Source organism: Parasteatoda tepidariorum, chromosome X2, assembly GCF_043381705.1.
Source record: "Parasteatoda tepidariorum isolate YZ-2023 chromosome X2, CAS_Ptep_4.0, whole genome shotgun sequence".
Lineage (NCBI taxonomy): Eukaryota > Metazoa > Arthropoda > Arachnida > Araneae > Theridiidae > Parasteatoda > Parasteatoda tepidariorum.
In genome coordinates, this window is record NC_092215.1 from 9,285,712 (window position 1) to 9,307,795 (window position 22,084).

General features: G+C 29.4%; 1 protein-coding gene and 1 long non-coding RNA gene across 2 annotated transcripts in view; one reads left to right on the forward strand and one right to left on the reverse strand.

The window, feature by feature from the left end:
- LOC107455416 (collagen alpha-1(II) chain) overlaps positions 1 to 9,144 on the reverse strand; it is a 68,959-nt gene extending 59,815 nt beyond the window's left edge. The window contains exons 1-2 of the mRNA XM_043042178.2: positions 8,789 to 9,144; positions 1,163 to 1,348 (exon numbers count right to left, since the gene is read on the reverse strand). Of these exons, the coding sequence (XP_042898112.1) occupies positions 1,163 to 1,348; positions 8,789 to 8,888 (286 nt within the window). The 5' untranslated portion in view covers positions 8,889 to 9,144. The remainder of the gene's footprint in view (positions 1 to 1,162; positions 1,349 to 8,788) is intronic.
- Positions 9,145 to 17,127: 7,983 nt separating this feature from the next.
- LOC139427251 (uncharacterized) overlaps positions 17,128 to 22,084 on the forward strand; it is a 78,617-nt gene continuing 73,660 nt past the window's right edge. Inside the window, exon 1 of the long non-coding RNA XR_011638390.1 lies at positions 17,128 to 17,678. This is a non-coding gene — a long non-coding RNA (uncharacterized lncRNA). The remainder of the gene's footprint in view (positions 17,679 to 22,084) is intronic.

Consider the following 22,084-nt stretch of genomic DNA (forward strand, 5'->3'; position numbering starts at 1 on the left):
ATTTTAAGTGGTTATAACTACTAACAAAATTAAGAAGCCTTTTTTAGTTAAAGTTTTCATTAAAAATGTTATAAGCTATTTGACTACTGTTGAATTCGCATTTATACTTAGTTCATGAATGAAGAGTTCATTAATATAAATAATTCATCTAGCATAGAGATTGTCTTAGATCAGGGGATTAAGCTTTAATTAAAACAATTCGAAATAAAGACATTAATGACGGGGAAAATACATATTGATTTTGATATTTTGCACGTCAAAGAGCTTCCAACTTTGGCAGCTTGCAAAACTATTGCAACCATTTAAATTTTTGAACACAAATAATGCTAACATTTTATTTTTGAATAAAGTTAATTCCTTTTCGTCATCTACAAGAGGCTTGACATCAAGTGCCTAATCTCACAAGGGGAACAAAAACCCGATTTTTCGCGTCTGATTCTTCTAGCCTTCTTTCAGGCAAGTGTTGTTTAGTGGACACAATGGACAACTAGTCGAATGTTAATTTTGTGGCGCAGTTAAGTTGAATGTTAACCGATCTTAAAGCCAAAATCATGATGAGTCCTCATAAAGTTATAATTTTTTTTGTCTGAATATAAATAAAAACCGGTTCTGAAGCGCGAAGAGGTATTTCCTTTCTCAAACATTTACAAAATAGAGCTTGTTGCGTAATAAAACAGTTTAAACCTATTCTCTTGCTTCGGAGAACCTCTTTATGAGGGATACATAAGCATTCAAACGTAAACAAGTTTAAAGGCTCCAGTCTGTTCACGTTGTGTATTCCGAGTCAGGCTTGTGATGATTTGCTTTTTGCTTCATGTGGATATTTTTCGATTATCCTTACAAGGTTTGAAACTTCAGGAATGGTGTAAGAGACCATTCTCATTGTCTGCAATTTCTGCGCATGAGAAGAAACTCGCATTCGAATGAGAACTGGATTGGTGGAAAATATTCTTCAACGGAAAAACTCGCCAATCAGGTTCTCATTCGCAAGAGAAAAAATTCGCATCCAGTGTGACTGATCCTTCAATTCGACAAGCTCTTTTTTTAGCTTTTTGATGTCAGAAAACTGCTTTCTAGCATTGTTCTCAATCTTCGAGTAAATTTGGTGTTTCGGACTATCATAAAAGTACTAAAATAAAGCACGAAATATTTTTGCTCTTACCTGCACAGACAGGACAGCACTTTCCTAGTGGAATAAACTTTTGAGTTCGACATTCTAAATCAGGACATTCTTCTGTATCACATACAGTATTTCCTAAATAACATCTACAAGACGTGCAAGCATCTGGTTTCCATTCTTCTTGATCAGCATATCTTACACCGTCAAATAAACAAGTTGTTGCATCATCTGTAATAATCAAAATAGTTTTAATACAGAAAAAATGAGGATTTTAATTATGAATACATTACATCAAAGAGCAAAAAACAAAATATAAAAAATCATATTTAAGTGGTTATTCCGTTCTAACCCACTTGTGCATAACGCTCTTTTAAAAAGACGGTTAATTGTTCCAAAAAAGAAAAAAAGTGGTTGCACAAGTTTTTAATAATAGGGATATAGTTTGATGAAATAACATAATTCTGTATAGCGTAATATTTGAAGCTTATACTTGAATCAGAAGTTGAAAAACTTTTTTTTTAATAAAGAGATAGAAACAAATAGAAATGTTCTCTTGGTATAAACTAATACGTACTTCCACTTTTTCGCGTAGGCGTTTTTCATATATAGACCACGTCTTATGGCAAAGCATTAATGCAGGGTTCATACGCACCAATGAAAAATTAATAAGTGGTATCAATTTTGTAATTCATACGCTGAATATTTCTTATTATTAGTTTTCTCTATTAGGTTAAAATTTCATATTCGCCATCCTCTGATCGATACATATATTTACTTGAAGAAAATAAATGTTTAGCTAAATTGTCACACCTGATCTTACTGATTGTCAAAATAAGCATTCTCACAAACCACTTACTCATGTAAGTAGTCACCTCAGTGAGTGAGACTAATTCATAATAAGAAAAAAAAAGTCCTCTAGAAATCACACTTTTTCTTGATTTCTCTAGGAATGACTAATATTTTAACCAGTAAGTTTGTATTTAAGTTCAATTTTTTCCAAAAGTGCATTATAACTCAGTTAGAACTAATGAAAACCATGTCCTTAGAAATTAATTGTAAAATTTACTTAGCTATGATAAAATAAAATCTATATATTAATTCCCCCCTCCGAAAATATGCAGTTAGCAGACTTTTCAAAATTCATTCAAGCTTGATCTGATTAATCAATTCGATAAAATTTAAGCGTCCGTCAGTGGACTGATCGTTAAGACACGGTTCCCAGCAGATCACCGAAGTCAAGCATCACTGGCTACGGTTAGTGTGTGGATGGGTGACCACTTGGATTAGTCAGCGTAGGGACCGAGAGTGTGCGGTATCGGTCCTCGCTAAACTGTTCTACCGTAAAGTGCTCGACTTTGCATGCAAGTCTTCGGACTACCAAAGCTGGATGATGGCATGTCTTCGGATCATCCTCCGGGATGTTCCCCAGACCGTCGCCAATAACCCATTGTGCAGCTCTAATGCGACGTAAATGAGCTACAGCAAGTTTAAACGAATTGAGTGATTTTGGACAACAACGCAATTTGGTATTCTATAATGAACATTCTCAATGCAAAATGCCTATTATGTCAGTCAATGTCTTTTAGGTTATCAATAGATGTGATTGGTTGTTTATTGCAAATTTAGCATAATTGGAGATAGCGCAACTTTTAAAATGACAGTATTTGTTTTCAGGACTAAAATATTATCATATAGAAATACTTAAATCTTTAGACAATGTATCAATCGAATTACGTCTAATAGATTGGTTTGCTTTATCCCTTATACTATCTGCCTAGAAATAATCAAAACTTTACTTACCAGTTAGGCATCTGATATTGTATGCACTTAACTTAGTCTGATATTCTTTCAAAAAGAGAACAAAAACACTCACCTTGGAGCATGATACCATTGAATCACATGTACTGACAACTGATTTTTTTTTTCTGCTCAAAATTAGACCTGATGGATTGGAGAATTTCATGTCTCGCTTGTTAATTCATGTCGCAGTTAAGAACGAGACGCCATTAGACGAAAAATTTGACTTTTATTGTAAATTTCATTGCAGTTTTTGCATCATTAATTACACCTAAAAAATTTTTGTTTTTTCTTATTAAAAAAGGTTAAATAATCAAACGTGATCAGTTTTTTGCCTGGTAAATAACAGTCAACCTAACTATGACATTTACATAAGTAAAAGACAAGTGTCTCAAAACATTTTCTTCCTATTAGAGATTCTAGTGCAGGGGTGGGCAAACTTTTTCAGTCGAGGGCAAAAGATCGAGAAAAAAAAGTTTTGTGGGCCAGATAAAAATTGCTAAAATAAATAAAAAAAAAAACGATATACAAGTTTTAATTTAAATATTCAATGAGATGAATGAAATTGTGACTTCATTTTTAAAAGTTCCTTACATTGAGGTTCCAAGTGAGATGTACTTATTTTAAGGAACGAGACTGAATGTTTAGTTATTAGTCTACTTCTGAAATGATTTTTTCTAAGGTTCATCATTGCAAACACTTGTTCACATGTATAAGATGAAGCATATATGGTGCTGATTTTCTGGGCATGATTCATTAAATTTGGGAAAATAGCTTTTGGTAATGATTTATAAAACTCAAACTTTGGCATACTTAGAAACAACTGCTTCAGATGGTGCCAATCTACGGCTATTCTATAAAGAACTTCTTCTTTCAACATTTTACCAAGTGAAGCTGTCTGTGTTAGCTATTTCCATCAATTTATGTTTTGTAGGACAAAAATAGCGAAATTAAAAATGTCATCAGTAATTTTGTTAGAAAAAAAAGAATGAAAATAGCTTTAAACAAAGTAGACAAGAAAATGGATGTATATTGTTTATATTCTCCTCGAATTAGAAAGTTCAAATTCTATCCACGGGCCGGACAAAACTTTCCGGCGGGCCACAGTTGGCCCGCAGGCCGTAGTTTGCCCATCCCTGTTCTAGTGGATACTTTATTCTAATGGATTTAGTTTTATGACCGAAATGCAAAGAAATGCACTGTAAAATATTTGAAAATATATTAAAAGTGCCAACAATTTAAAAGTATTATTTTTAAGCATTAACAAAAAATAATTAAAAAATTTTAATCAAGTAAAATTTATTAAAATTTTTTTAAAATTATTTTATTGCAATTAGGCACTATTATAATTATTATTTAATTACTATTTACTATTATTTGATTTGTTGTTATTTTAGTTATTTATATTATATTTAATTTTTATCAAAATACTTCGCCTCATTATTATCAAATTATTTCATCCCATTAATCTGCATATTTCTAAGTAAAAATCACATTTTGAGCGGTTATTTAAAATTTATATCTCAACAGAAATCAATATCAAAATAATAATTAAATTCAGTGTTATTTAAACCATTATGGCATGCAAAAAAGAACCTTCATTTTACGAGGATGGGATGAAGGTCGTGGTGGGATTGATATCATGCAGATGTGGTTTTCGTCAACAATAAAAAAGAGAAGCTGTTTTTTTAAAGAACGAAAGAGTCAAGATAAGAATTAGATGAAAGGGATCTTGGAGTTAGCTTTTTTACTTTGTTTAAAATTTTTTCTGGCTTTTTTTCCTTAAGAATATTTTAATTTAGCTTAAGTTTTTGCTTAAAAAATAAAAAATTAGTTTATTAGTTGAAAAATTTATTTGATTTCCTCTAAGTGAAGATGAAAGCTCTACTATTATTTATAGTTTAAACGCAGTTAAAAATAGAGAATTTTAATCGTACAGTTACTTTACAAGGAAATAATTTCACAAAATTATATTCCTATTAGCTAGTTATATTCTTATTAGCTTCTAGTTACATTCTTACATAGTTCTAGTTATATTACATAGTTCTAGTTATATTAGTTATATTCTTATTATTGGATTATATTCTTTTCGATTTGTAAAATTTTAAAAATAAGTTCAAATTGGGTAATCCCAAAAAAATTACAGGTTGTCCAAAAAACATGTGTAGAAGTGACAGAGCTGTTAGTGATTTGCATTTGGTCATCAAAATTTTTTATCTAGTTATATTCCTCTAATATGTTAAAAATAAGTGTTTAAATCCCCTTTAAAATTACAAGTTATTCAAGAAACTTATCGAGAAAAGTTGTGTTTTGAATTTTTCCAAAAAAAAAAAGGGAGAAAAAACCTGCATGGAGGAATTAAAAAAATAGGATGCAAAATTATTCCAATTTACAAAAATTTTACCTTAAATTACTAGTGCATAAACAAGCGTTTTTCTTATTGGCAAAAAGGATTTATACTATATGATAAAATAAAAAGTGGAATAATTTAGATTCGTATTTAGTTGAATGAAACAAGGCGATTCTTTCTCCACTAGATGAATTTTATAGTACCTGTTTAGGCTTTTCTTTTACCCAAATTTCATGCGTCTTTCTAAATCTTTAGACTATCACCAGCAAATAAAGCAATATTTTAAATCATGTTTGAATATTTTATATGATTTAGACAAAATACTTTAACAAGATAATGACACACATTTTCTTATTAAAATATTTAATAATCAAATTTAAATTTCGTTTAAAATGATCGTTTGGCAAAACAGTACATTTTACCAAAGAATATTACTGTTATTGTCCGACAATCGTAGAAGTCGCTGGTTTCTATAATTGTAGGTACCATGGGGTGTGAAAAATGTATTTAAAAAAGTTTTAAGATACTTAAAAAAGTTTAAAGAGACAAAGAGTGGAATGTGACTTAAATACAAAATTTAGAATATCAGAAAGTCGGACATAGCTCAAAAGTGTAGGTGAATATCATAGTTTATCTACTATTTTATCGAATATTGCTGTTATAATCTGGCAGTCACGTAGAAGCTACGGGAGTCGATAATTGTAGGTATTATGCGGTAAGAACTTGCTTGAAAAAGTTTAACTATATGCTCTTAAAAAGGTTTAAAGAGACAAGAGTGATGAGATGTGACTTAAATACGAAGTTTAAAATACGTAAAAGCTTGACATTTTTCATAAATCTTGGTGGATTCTATAGTTTACATTCATTAAAATATTATTGTTAATAAACAAACTTTTGGATTATGTAATTTCTGAATTTAATTTATAAAATGCAGTATTTGTGTTATAGCAAATTTGAGAGTTTATTTGAACTTAGGGGGATGTGTTGGTGCCCCGACTAGAAAACATTCATATTTCGCATTTATGGACATTATTCATTGTTTGTAGATTCAATCATGAATTTTAAAGTTCTCATGAAGGGTCATGAAGGGCAACATTTGACTTATTTGTATTATTTTTTCATGAAGGGCAACATTTGACTTATTGCAAATTCGAGTTATAAACTTTTCTCTTTATGGTATATAGCTGTCAATTATAGTAAACAACGATAAACAACGATCATTTCGATTACCTTCATAGACGCAATTATTATTATTCATAGATAAAAAAGCATAATAAAAGATTCATCTTCGTTTAATTTATAGATTGAGTTATCATACCTTGCAACTACTGCGAAATTTCCATGATTTCAAAAAATATTTTTACTTAGTAGTTGCAAAAGTCATTTATAAATATTTAAATAACAAATTAGAATTTAGCCACTTTCACCAATCATCCTTTTAAAAAGATTGTCTTTCTCAAAAAAGAATTGGCTCAAATTGCAGTTTTCTTTAAAGAAAGAATGAGTGGTATTACCAAGTACAAAAAAAGAAAAGGAAAAAAAATGGATCACCCTGAATANTTCGGTGTATCATCTGGCAACCCCCTTGGACAAAAATCTGACGGCAGCGCATGCGCTCTTGGATATTGTCATCACTCTTTTCAATACAGGCACTCTAGTATTACCAAGTACAAAAAAAGAAAAGAAAAAAAAAATGGATCACCCTGAATAACTTTTGATCTAATGATCGAACTTTCACGTTCTCAATCTTAATGTTTCAAGGGGGTGATCTCAAGTATGCTAATTGTTTAGTGCTAACTATTGAATAAGTAACGAAATCGGGCACAAAAACGTACTTTCTCTGAATACACATATATTTTTTCTTGCATATTTGGATTTTCAATCTTCAAATTGTAGGGAGTTAGCCTTAATCTGGGAAATATGGTCCCCATAGTTTGATCAGGAGAGTGATCCAAAGTTTGGACCCTTTAATATTAATTTCACTTTTTGCAAATTTCGTCATACTTCGAGAACTTTTTAAGCGAGTTGAGAAATTTTTGGATACAATTATAAAATTCGTTTGTTCAAAGATAATTCTATACAAAAAATAAATTTTAATAAATATGTATTATTTTTTATTATTTTTTAAAAATAATAATCGAAAAAAATTTGGAATTGTAAGGTATACAATTTTTACATCATTTCAAAGTATGTAATTTTACAGGAAAAAATACAAAATTTGATCGAAATCATTTGAATAGTTCCGGAGAAATCAAATTTTAAAATTACACCTTTCTTAAAATTCGATTTCTCAGGAACTATTCGACCGATTTTGCTCAAATTTTGTGTTTTGTCACGTAAAATTACATACTTTAAAATGATATAAAAATTGTATATTTTACAATTCAAAATTCTTTCGACGGTTATTATATGAAATAATAAAAAATAATAAATATTTATTAAAATTTATTTTTATTTAGGGTGATTCGGTTTTTTTTTCACTAACTACAAGTGTTCCCTTGTAAGGATTTATTTAGAAGAAATTGATAGTTCTAACAACCACAATATTCTGTCTACCTTAATATTGCTTTAGTATTTAAATTTATTCGTTTAATTTAAATTTATTCGTTTATTGCATTCTACCATACGATGCTCTCTTAAAGCTGAAATTACAGATAATAGAAAGAAATATCAGCTTAGTATAAACAAATATGTATTACCACATTTTTGTAATCGAGTATCTTTTATGTAGAATATTACTTGTTACTGAGTATTAATAGGTTAACCAGTTTCCGCTAATGTTGTGTTTGCACAATAGTAAGTAGTGATTACCTGATTAAAACCTTCAATCGGTTCAATAATATATAAATTGGAAATAACAGTCAACATGCTTATGCGCTACACTATGTCCACATTCACGTCGGGCAAGTCTGGAAAACGAGCGTCTGTTTTTGAGCGCTTGAAACATGTCGACTGTTATTTCCTATTTATATATTTTTTATGCGAATGAAGTTTTTAAGGTTATGCCGCTTAGTTTCTTGGGATTATTTAATATGTAGTAAGTAGTAATGCAGAAAGTATTTTTGCTTTGAAAAAAAAATTTAGGAATTAGAGTTTATGTTAAGAAGATAATTTCTAAGTAGACTACCGCTTTAGTCTTAAGAAATATTGCAAGTGCATAAGTTCCGATGAAAATATAACTATTATTATTTTTATTGGTTTATTATAAATATATTTTGATCCACACAAATGTCTTTATTCACTGAGTACGAAGATTTTGGTCGTTTATGGGTAAAAATAATTTTGTCTTTCGCAATTTATTAATAGTCTAAACAGATGTATAAAATGTCAGATTGGCACATGATCCCGTTGTTAAGTATTGGCAAAAGTTCTGTAAAATTTCTAATTAATTTAAAACTTTCCTCATTTGTTCACTACCTCTAAAAAATTTTTTTTACAAAAACCTCAATTTTTAAATGGTAAATATTATGAATATTTACAAATAAAGTTTTGAACGTTATAAATTTAATTTTCGTACTCACCGATATCATCTATTTCATCGTAATATTGTGCATTGTTTCCAATAATCAGAATAGTCCATAAAACACATAGCAAAAAAGTTTGTTCTTTAATTGCACCCATTTAAATGATAATAAAGGGCTTATCCAAATCAAGATAAACCCATGAAAGTCAACAATGTGATCTTTGCATGCTTTTTGGATGGTTTATCTTAGTACTGCAGAAGAGCGTGTGTTTAAAAGAGAGTTTACGAACGCGTTGGGGAAAAGGGTGCACCCACGCAATGTGTCTTCTTTTGAAATTTGATGCGTCCAATGCTTGGTGAGGGAGGTCATTTGATGTTGTGAAGGATGATTTCTGTCGTCCGTCAGCATCTTCCAGTTTCTTTCTTTTTTACCCCTTCACCCTCTTTACACTCACAACTACTTCAAGATGTCTAACCCACCAATAGTGTACTATAGGGCATTGTCCTGTCCAATGGGAACACTATGTTCTCATGCATCCATTTTGCTTTTGTATGGTAATAAAAATGAATAATTAATTTATAAATTATTAAAATATTTAATTTCTTAAAATCGAAATAAATAGAATTTTTTAAAATTATTTTCGTTACCTTATACTTGTGTTGCAAAAAACCAACACTTTATTATAAATGATGCAGAATTTTGGGTAATATTGGAAATTGTAAATGATGCGGAAAACACTTTATTATAAATGATGCGGAAAAGTATGTACCTTTTTGGGAAAAGACCCACAATTTTGGGTAATATTGGAAATTTTGGAGAATACAAAACCAACCTGTTTACAACGTGACTTGAGAGATTAAAAATTTGAAAGACAAAGCTGTAATAATTTCTAAAAAATGCGGCTTTTACATTTGAGCGATTGATTTACTGTAATTTAGTTGCAATAATTTTGAATGCATTTTTTTTTTAAATTCTTCATTTAAATAATTTTGCAATACTTAATTAAAAGTCACTTTTAAATTTAGCAATTTTAAATTCAGTATTTTTAACTTTACAAAAGTATTAAAAATGACTGAATATGATTATTTTGAAATTAAACATCTTTCGAAAATAACAGATAAAAATGTATATTACTCGTATGATAATAAAGAAGAAGAAAATTTTGAATTCTTATAAATTGCTTACAAAAGATATTATGCTCGCAAAAAACATTATGAACGCACGATATTAGTTATAAGAAAATATGATACAAAGCGGAATGTTATTTTTCAAAATTTGCTATGAAGGATAAAACAGAGTTAAAAAGTCAACAAAAAGTTTATAAACTTATTAGTCAAAATGCTTTTTGTGATTAACAGCAAATTTTGTTGGAAGATTTTGCATGGCTAAGCTCTTGTCACCATTTGAAGTAGTAGTAGTTCATTTACGTCGCACTAGAGCTGCACATTGGGCTATTGGCGAGGGTCTGGGAAACTTCCCTGAGGATGATCCGGAGACATGCCATCACGATTTTGATCCTCTGCAGAGGGGATGGCACCCCCGCTTCGGTAGCCCGACAGCCTGCACTCGAAGTCGAGCACTTTACGGTAGAACAGTTTAACGAGGACCAATACCGCACACCCTCGGTCCCTACGCAACCCGATCCAAGTGGTCACCCACCCGCACACTGACCGCAGCCAGTGATGCTTGACTTCGGTGATCTGCTGGAAACAGTGTCTTAACGATCAGTCTACTGCGGGACCCACCATTTGAACGATCGCGCTTGATGCTTTTAGAAATGATGTCATGACCAATGCAAAATTCGGATCGGCTAAAATGAGGAGCGAATACTGGACGTCTTACGTCTTAATAGACTGGACGTCTTAATAGACGTCTTACTGACTTTAATGCAAGCAGCCTTGAAAACATTCTCTAGGACTGCAATGTTTATATATATTAAAATGTGATTTTTATTTATTATGAAATTGAGAAAGAAAAAGCTTCCTCGAAGAAAATTTAAACCCGGGTAAAAAGGACCCCATTTATAAAAGCTTCAAGCATTATCTTTCAAACTGGGTCAGTTTTTCCAAGCAAAATCGAGACTAAAATATCAAAGCATAAAATTTGCTGCGACATAAAGTATAAAAATCTAATTTTTTCAGACGAAAACCGAAGAAGTTTGCTGGTATAGCGTTATGACATAGCAATAACTTTTTTTAAATTTCAGAAACATGATATTTGTGATGTGGTAGTAAATTTGTGATTAGGAAGTGGTAACATATTCATGAAATAAATTTATGAAATTATGAAGAAAATTTGTAAAATTATTAAGTATGGTAGTAAATAATAGTAAATTTAAGAAGTGGTAGTCAATTTATATTTATGATTAGTGAATTTCTCAATTTGGCTATCACTCCAGTTACAAAAACATCAGCTAAAAATTAATAACAAACGAAGAAAATTTTTCACTATTGTTTTTCATTTTTCAATACTCACGAATATTTTGATATAAATTTTATATTTATAAAATACTGGAAGACAGATATAACAAAACTAATTTCCTAACGATTGCAGGATTTATTGCAAAGCAAAATGTTAAACCATAAAAAATCACTTCAATAAATTTTAACTTATTTAATTTCCCATTTTACCTTCGATTTTTTTTTCAAATGCGTCTGTTATATTTCAAGTTTATTAATAAAACAATTTTCTTTTTATAGGAGCCTTATTTCCGCATTCTAAAGAACTGACAATACAAAATTGTTTGTATCATATGGTGGTCGTTCATAGATATTATTTCTTCACTTTTTTTTCTTGGACTTCTGTCTTGGAGACGTCCTTCGTTCGTCCCTTTACCATATGGAAGACATTGGGTTTTGAATGACAGGATTAGATTTTTTCGTCACCTCCCTCTTAAATATCCTGCTTTTTTCTAATGTAAATTTCACAAACTAGTTTTGTTTTAACTTTTTATTAATTTAAATAGATTGTAATAAAATATTCTTTAAGGCTGTTCTTTTTAAGATACATTTTTAGCTAATAATTATAACTACTAATGATCTGACTTATGAATGAATCTAACTTACTAATGAATAGTTTTAGCGATCTAATTTTTTTTATGTTTGAAAAATGGATTTGTCTGAATTTTAAAAATATGCATAAATTGAGAACTATTTATTGATTTCAAAAATTTTTATTTAGGGGGGTGGGGCCTTACCATAATTGCAATTTTTTAAAAATATTAATAATTTCTTAAATATTTAAGAATTTTATTAGTATCAAGTTCAATTCTTTTTAGTTTGATAGTTAATATAGCTTATCCTATTTTTTTTACCTTTACATATTTCGCGAGCTAGTTTTACTTTAGCTTATCTTTAATTTAAATGAATTTTATTTAAATATTATTTAAGACTGCTTATTTTAAGGAACATTTTCAGTGAATAAGTATTATCACTTTTTACTTACTAATGAATAGTTTTAGCGATCTAATGGTTTTTATGTTTGAAAAATGGATTTGTCTGAATCTTAAAAATATGCATAAATTGAGAACTGTTTATTGGTTTCAAAAAGTTTTATTTAGGGGGGGGGGGACCTTACCATAATTGCAAATTTTTAAAAATATTAATAATTTCTTAAATATTTAAGAATTTAATTAGTATAAAGTTCAATTCTTTTTAGTTTGATAGTTAAAATAGTTTATCCTATTTTTTTTACCTTTACATATTTCGCGAGCCAGTTTCTCTTTAGCTTATCTTTAATTTAAATTAATTTTATTTAAATATTATTTAAGACTGCTTATTTTAAGGAACATTTTCAGTGAATAAGTATTATCACTTTTTACTTACTAATGAATAGTTTTAGCGATTTAATGGTTTTTATGTTAGAAAAATGGATTTGTCTGAATCTTAAAAATATGCATAAATTGAGAACTATTTATTGGTTTCAAAAAATTTTATTTTAGGGGGGGGGGACCTTACCATCATTGCAATTTTTTAAAAATATTAATAATTTCTTAAATATTTAAGAATTTTATTAGTATAAGGTTCAATTCTTTTTAGTTTGATAGTTAAAATAGTTTATCCTATTTTTTTTACCTTTACATATTTCGCGAGCCAGTTTTACTTTAGCTTATCTTTAATTTAAATGAATTTTATTTAAATATTATTTAAGACTGCTCATTTTAAGGAACATTTTCAGTGAATAAGTATTATCACTTTTTACTTACTAATGAATAGTTTTAGCGATCTAATGGTTTTTATGTTTGAAAACTGGATTTGTCTGAATCTTAAAAATATGCATAAATTGAGAAATATTTATTGGTTTCAAAAAGTTTCATTTAGGGGGGGGACCTTATAATAATTGCAATTTTTTAAAAACATAAATAATTTCTTAAATATTTAAGAATTTAATTAGTATAAAGTTCAATTCTTTTTAGTTTGATAGTTAAAATAGTTTATCTTATTTTTTTTACCTTTACATATTTCGTGAGCCAGTTTTTCTTTAGCTTATCTTTAATTTAAATTAATTTTATTTAAATATTATTTAAGACTGCTTATTTTAAGGAACATTTTCAGTGAATAAGTATTATCAATTTTTATTTTACTAATGAATAGTTTTAGCGATCTAATGGTTTTTATGTTTGAAAAATGAATTTGTCTGAATCTTAAAAATATGCATAAATTGAGAACTATTTATTGGTTTCAAAAAGTTTTATTTAGGGAGGGGGACCTCACTATAATTGCAATTTTTTAAAAATATTAATAATTCCTTAAATATTTTATTAGTATAAGAGATCAACTCTTTTTAGTTTGATAGTTAATATAGCTTATCCTATTTTTTTTACCTTTACAAATTTCGCGAACTAGTTTTACCTTAGCTTATCTTTAAAATGAATTTTATTTAAATATTATTTAAGACTGTTTATTTTAACGAACATTTTCAGTGAATAAGTATCATTACTTTGGCGAGTTTGAAACAGTTATTCATGACAATTGGGTTAGTTTTGTCTATTATTTAATTTAAATATTATTTAAGACTGTTTATTTTAAGGAACATTTTCAGTGAATAAGTATCATCACTTTTGCGAGTTTGAAACTGTTATTCATGAGAGTTGGGTTAGTTTTGTCCATTATACCAACCTAATGAGGAGTTTTGGTGATCTAATTCTTTCATGCTCAAAAAATTGATTTGTCTGATTTCCCAAAAAAACGCAGAAATCACGAATTATTTATTGAGATTATGACTTTGCCATTACTGCAATTTTTTAAAAAGCTCAGTAATTTCTCAAATAATTAAACTTTTGTTAGTATAAGAGTTCAGACAATTATTTTCAGTTGAATACTGCACATAGTTTAACACTGAAGCTCTGCTTAGAGTTTAAGGTACCCCAAGTGTGGCTCGTTTGTGGCTTTTTAGTAGTGGGGGAAAAACCTTACCATAATTGCAATGTTTTAAAAAAGATTAATAATTTCTTAAATAATTAAGGTTTTGTTAGTATAAAAATTCAGACAATTAATTTTAGTTTGATAGTGCATATAGTTAAACATTAAAGCTTTGTTCAGAGTTTAAGGTACCCCAATTGTGACTCTTTAGTGAGGCTATTTCTTGTGTGTGATCAATTTTTCTCTCTCATCAATTGTTGGTTTAGTGAAAAGGTTTCAAAGAACACTTTAAAGTCTGTTTTTCGAAAGCTTCTGTCAAAAAAAAAACTTTAATTTTTGAGTTTTAAACTGAAAGCAAATATTTTATTTTAAATCTACGTCTTGACTATATATTGCTGAAAGTAAGTGGCTGGTCATAGAAAACAAATGTTTTAAATAGTTAAAAAGTTTTCTTTCTTTTTTTTTTTTTAAATTTGTCAATTTCGTAAATTCTTTTTACTTTTCTTTGATAAAACTTTTTGAAATAAATTAATATTTCCCAATTTCAGCATACTTTTATAAGCTTAAAAATCGCAGTGGTAGGGTATATTTTCAAATATTGAAAAATCGGTTCACTACAGCACTCTATTTCTAAACAAGTTTTCTTGTTATTTAAATTTCGCGCTTCTTTCATTATCATTCATGTTCACAGATACCAAGGGCTCCAATGTTTATAAAGCATTTTATTTTATTTATTTATTTATTTCTTAACGCAGTACTCAACTATAATTGTTTTACTTTCTACAGTACGAAAAAAAAAAGACTTTTCCTGTTTTTCTTTCAGATGTTCGAACTCAATCACTATGGCTCGAGGGGGGTGACCTCAAATATGCTAATTAATTAGTGCAAGTGATATTTTAAGTTGGGAAATCAGACATAAAAGCGTACTTTTTCTGAACACACATCCACTTCTTTTGAAGGTTTCGGATTTCTGTCCCTCAAAATATAAGAGGTAGCAGCAATCTAGGAAATATGGACCCGATTGTTTCATCAGGAAAGAGGGCTAAAGATTGGTATTTTTAATGTTATTTTTACTTTTTACGTATTTCATCATACCTCGGGAATTTTGAAGGAAAAAATTTTGCAAACAATTATAAAATTCGTTTATTCAAAGATACAAAAAATAATTTCCAGCATTAAAATTCGATTTATCTGGAACAATTCAACTAAATTCGTTCAAATTTCGTATTTTGAAATATAAAATTATACTTTTCAAGATTATGTAAAAATTTGCAAACCCTATGATTCTATATTTTTTAGCTATTATTAAATAAACTAATTAAAAAATTATTAAAAATTATTTTTTGAATGGAATTATCTTTTTATAAACGAGTTTTATAATAGTGTAAAAAATTTTTTCGATTTGCTTAAAAAATTCTCAAAATATGTCTAAGTGCGCTATTAGTAAAATGAACATTAAGGGCTCTAAACTTAGGACCACTTTTCTGACCAGATTGTTGCCCCCATTATTTCAAGATTGCGGATACCCGTTATATTTTGAGCTTCTGAAATCCAAATCCGTCAAAAAAAAAGGCATGTTTATTCAGGAATAGTACGGTTTTGTGAATGATATCGTAACTTAAAAAGCAAATTTGAAGTCACTCCCTTGAACAATTATGATTGAATCTTAGTACGCGAAAATCCGATTATTAGATTAGAAGTTATTCAGGATGATTTTATTTTATTTTTATTTATTATTTGTCTTTATTTTTTGCGCATTTTATTGTTGTTGTTGTTAATTTACGTCGCACTAGAGCTGCACAATGGGCTATTGGCGACGATCTGGGAAACATCCCGGAGGATGATCCGAAGACTTGCCATCACAGTTTTGATTCTCTGCGGAGGGGATGGCTCGGTAGCCCGACGACCTGCGCGCGAAATCGAGCACTTTACTGTAGCACAGTTTAACGAGAACCAATACCGCACATCCTCGGTCCCTGCGCAGACTGATCCAAGTGGTCACCCACCCGCACACTGACCGTAGCCAGTGATGCTTGACTTCGGTGATCTGCTAGAAACCGTGTCTTGACGATCAGTCCACTGCGGGACTTGCGCACTTTATAGTCCATAAAATAAAAAAAAACGAAACATATTAATTTTCCATCTAATGACGGAACTTTATTCAGAAGTTTACTGTTGCAAAAGTCTTGCATGATTATAGTTGTTTAATAAGGATAACTTTATTTTTATGGAAACTTGCATGCATTTGTCGATAATATTAAATAATCATTAAAACTCTACTTATGTACTAAACCTAATATTAATTTGTTTTGTTGCGAGAATGATTGACTTATTAACTAGTTTTATTTCAAGAATTCAGTGATAGCATTTTAAATAAATTGTTCTTCGCCTAAATTGCGTCATAAAAGTAGGCTCTTATGTGTCTTATGATTTTACTGGCTCTTATGTATCTCAAAAGAAGTATAAAAAAGCAAAAGAAGTATCTGAAAATAAGTATGTCTCTCAAAAGAAGTATAAATGAGCATATCTTATTATCATTGTGAATACCGAAAATTGTAGCAATTACTTTACGGCAAAATAAGTATAAATGAGCATTCTTGGTGTTTTATCAAAGTCAGAACTCAATGACTATGTTTTACATTTAAAATTTTTTGAGCATAGTAGTTGCCATCATTTTTGTCGTTTAACTAAACTCAGTGGCTCGACAGCTCATAGAGGGCCAAGGCCTATTGTGCCCATCTCAGTTTTCTAAACTTTGGGCTCTGGGGCGCAGGAGCAGATGTTCCGGTTGAGTGCTGAGCCAAAAGTGAAGCCCCAATATTTAGCCCCTTAAAATGACCACCAAGCATGCTTGGTTCTAATTTTATCGACCCACAGAGGTAATAAAGGGCTGAGTCAACCTTGCCGGGGCCGAGGATCGAACCCAGGGCCTATGACAAGGAAGCGTGAATCGCTACCACTCAGCCACTGAGTGCCATTATCGTTGAGGTAGATTTAAATTTTTACAATGTAGAGGTTCATTCTGCAGAGTTTAAAACTTTCTACACTTTGATTATAAAAGAATGGATATTCCTATGTATGAAATATGTTTTTATTCTTTAATGTTTCGATTAAAACAATAACCACACTGTAAATGCTAAGGTGTAATACCTATCCGAATTGGGTGTTGTAAAAATCAAAAAATTGAATGAATGATTAGTTTATTTCAAGTTAATACAAAATCGAGGGTTCTTACGCACTTCAAAGGGTTTAGTTAAATCTTAACGCCAATAATTGATAAAGCTTACACCAATCTGCTGCTCGTTGGCGAAGAATGTTGCGTGTTTCGGATCTCCGTAAATTTGGCGAATAATAAAAGTATATTTAACTAAATTCTTGTGTGAAATGATGGTAGGACATGTTTTAAACGTATAAAAATCGCTTCTAAACCATCGTTAGAAGTTTTAAGGTGAATAAATGCGCAATTCAAGTGAAATGAGCTATTTCAAGAAATTGACTATATGACAGCCAAGATGGCGTTTGTTTACAAGACGTGTACTTCTTGTCGGATTTAATTGGCAACCTCGTCATAGTCTATTGAATACAAAGTAAGTTTCAATGCTCTTTCCTGATTCTTAAAAATATTGATTATGGTCGATTATTTTCCAATTTCAATGTTTTTGTCGGACTGATATGACAAACTATTCATGTAAACAGTTATAAAATGCATGTATGTTTTTAGTTTTAGTCTCATAAGATTTACTTGAGTCTGTCAATTGTATAAAATAATTTTATGGTACTTAACTTCGATTCACTTTGGTTTCATTCAAATTCATATTAATATTCTGTCTGTCTGGCTAAGTGTATATTTGATTAACAAACTAATTTTATTTTATGAAATATTGCATATATTCTTCCTAAATTTATGATTATTGCTTTAAATTGTACCGTAAAAGTAACTTTACTGATTCTCTTGTGCATCACATCTTACTATAATTATAAGTTTCAGTGTTACTGACTAACAAATTGTGACGGTTTCATCATCACCCTTCAGTTCATGAGGAACTATCCTTGGTTTTGGTGTAGTGAAACATCATTTTGATGTTAAGCAGTTGCCACTATTTTTGGTGTTCGGATACACGAAAATTTTTTGCTGTTCATCAGGAACTATCCTTGGTTTTGATGAAGTGAGACATCACTCTGGTGTCAAGCAGTTGCCACCATTTTTGGTATTCGGATACACGAAAATTTTTTGCTGTTCATCAGGAACTATCCTTGGTTTTGATGAAGTGAGACATCACTTTGGTGTCAAGCAGTTGCCACCATTTTTGGTATTCGGATACACGAAAATTTTTTGCAGTTCATCAGGAACTATCTTTGGTTTTGGTGTAGGGAAACATCACTTTGGTGTCAAGTAGTTGCCACCATTTTGGTGTTCACATACACGAAATTTTTTTGCCATGCATCTTTATCAGATACATTGGAAAACAGTGCGTAATATAAATTACGTTATAAGAGCGTTATAAAACTAAAACCAATTAATCTTTTTAATCAAGATTCTCATTTTATCGTAACATCGTGCGTTATTTTAATGAACTCTTTCACCCAAAGTTAGAGTAAGATTCCGAGTATCGCGATGCAAAATCAACACGAAGAAATATAACATTAAAGGGACATTTTTTGGAAGTAGATAACCTGAGTTCGATAAATGATTATGTATGCAACATTTTTTATGGATTAATAAGTTCGAAGAACTTATCAGTTTCAACTAGATAAAATTAAATACTGACACAAAACAAACAAATAGATAAATAAGTTAACAATATAAGAAGCAATTTACTTATTTTGTATTTATTTATATTTTTGAAAAAGAGAAAAAAAATGGATCTAGATACTTATTTTTTAAAATGTATGTTAAGAGACACTTTTTTATTAATTACATTATGCAATAATAATGCATTATTATGAACGCGTTTTGAAATTACTATTTTATAACTATGTAACTTAAAAAATCTGCAACTGAACATTTAAATGAAATTAGATATGCATTGTCTCTCTTACACATCTAGGATATAAATTATGCTTTTTTTTGACCAATATAATATTTTTGTTTTGAGAATTTTTCTTGAAATATTAAAGCTTAAGAAACCCATTTATATATAGAAATAAAAATTTACACAATATTTATCAATACTCTTGTTTTTGTTTTTATTCATTATCAATTTTTATTTTTTAACTAACTTATGGTGGCAAAAAATTAGAATAGGAATTTCTACGCTAACTCAATCTGTATATTTTACAAACGACATCACTATTTTGAAAATCAAAATTCCGAATTCGCCGAAAAATATATGTTTATTCAGAGAAATTACATTTTTGTTTTTGATATCGAAACTTACAAGATCTTCTGCTCTAATTCATTAGATTATTTGAGATTACCGTTTTGAATTATTAAGATTGACACTTGTTTCTTTCTTTTTCTTTCTTGAGCCCAGTACAATGCTCTCTCAGCCTGCAAAACACCACACCGAAATTCGGGATTTTTAAAGGCTATATCATAAAGCAATCCATGAAAAAAATCCATAGGAACAACACGAAAATTGTGAGCATATTTATGGTAGATAGCAGAACTATTAGAGGCTTTAGCATTTTTTGAAAATATTATTTAATACGAATTACAAAACGTGACAGTATTTCTGATACATGAAAACTTAAAGTAGAATTTGCAGAAAATATGCATTACATATTTTTTTTCTTCGTTTTTTGTAAAGAAAAATAAATATCCTGCTTTCTTAGCATAATATTTTTGAGATCATTGTTTTGAAAAAAAAAATTTGAAATGTTCACGGAGAATAATTTTTATCTATTAGAAAAATTTCAATAACAAAGAAAATTCAAGAATATTTTATTTGAAAAATAAAATAATAGATAGCAGCACTATAAAAACGTATTCAACTGTCAAAAATAATAGCTAAAACTTAAGAAAATAGATGGCAGCAGCATAAAATCCTAGTGAATTGTACAAAATCATAATTTGAAATAATAGATGGCAGCACGAAAGAATTGGCTTTATTCTTTTCTACACTCCATATTAATTATACCATACGTCCATATTAATTTTATTATGTTTTTATGTGATTTCAATAAACGATTGAATTATTACTTATTTTATAAGCTCCTGTTTTCTTTCTAAGCAGATAAAACTACAACTTAAACGAATTTTAAGAAGGGTTTATTAGATTTTAAAAACTAATAATTGATCAATTGAGTCATTTGTTTGTATATAATATGTATTTGAAATCATATCTATTTGCTTTCCTAAATATGCTAGTTTCAAGCGATTAATCTGTATAGTGTGTATCTGTATAGTTACGATCAAAATTTAGTGTATCGCTTATTTCGTTATAAACGTTATTTAAGCTGCAATGTTTTTTTTCCCGCACTACAACAACTTTTTACTGTATATCGCTACCATCAAGTTTTAAAGAAAAATTGCTTAGTTTCCCCTTTTTGTAAATCTTTACCGATTTTTACTACATTATCATTAAAGTTGCTTTAAGGAGGTGTATGTAAATGTATAAATTTGATAAGAAAGAATAAATAGTCATAGATATTATTAAAGCGAAACTTAAAAGGGGACAGGGTTGTTTTCTTTAATCTTTTTTTGACTCTGAGTTGAGTTTTTTGAACTACCGTAAAAAATTCCTCTAAAAAACAAAGCATATTCGGCAAGAAAAAATTTAGGTGATACTCTTAGGGTTTATAAATTGAAGGTTTGTTTAAAATATCACAAAAAATTCTGTTTTAATAGCAAAGTATATTTGGTGGGATGGTTAGTAGATTATTTGAAAGTTTTCTTGAAATGTTGCAAATAATTACGTTCATAACCGAAGAATATTCGGTTAGAACATTGAGAGGACATTCTAATGGGTGGTTAATTGGTTTTCTTCTCGTAATGCTGCAAATGATTATGTCAATAACCGAAGCGTATTCGGTTAGATCAGGGATACGCAACCCATCACAAAGTTCACTATGAAGCATACTAACAATTAAATTAAAATTCACAAAAATTTTTTTTTTAACAAACAAATTAACAATTAATGCCAAAAAAAAAAACTCAATTAATAACCATAAAAAACAAGCTAACAATAAATAACTAGGAAAAAAATTTAACAGTCCTGCTTAAACTAACATACAATCTGATATAAGTTATTTGTCATCTAATTTGCAACAACAGAAGTCACACCGATGTTACTTTAAGTTGAATTATGCGTATAACTGAGACATTGCAAAATTTTTTTCTCATTCCATAGTATATAAAGAGTTTTGAGTTGATAGTATTTAGTATTATTACTTTCCCAATAATCACGAAATCAAAATGATTTGATGGCACGTCTATGACCACATTAAACAATTTTTTAGAAAAAATGGCACGTTGGTGCAGAAAGGTTCGCCACCCCTGGGTTAGATCATTGAGAGGACACTCTAATGGGTGATTAATTGGTTTTCTCGAAATGCTTTTTCAGTATGTCAATAGCCGAAGCATATTCGGTTAGAACATTGAGAGGAAGCTCTAATTATTTTTTTGTTTTAAACTATTGAAAACCTCTCATGCATCACAAAGTATAGCAAGAGGCTTGCAGAAGTAAGAAGAAAACAAACAAGAAAATTTAATTGGTTTTCTCGAAAAGCTGCAAATGATTATGTCTGTAACAAAAGAATATTCGGTTAGAACATTAGATAATACTCCAAAGAGTTAGCTGGTTGGTAAGATGGTTAATTAAAGTAAGTGGAAGTTGATCAAAATTCAGCAAATTCTGCTATCATTAAATGCAACTTTTAAAAATACTTTACATGTGTGAAAGTAAACTTTCAATCTGATATGTATTTCTCGAGATACATGATCGTATCAGTGCTTTTTGGATCCTCAGTATAATATGATCAGATATCGAATATAATCAGAAACATATTGTATTACATGATTAGCATACTCAACTGAATTTTCTCTTAAATG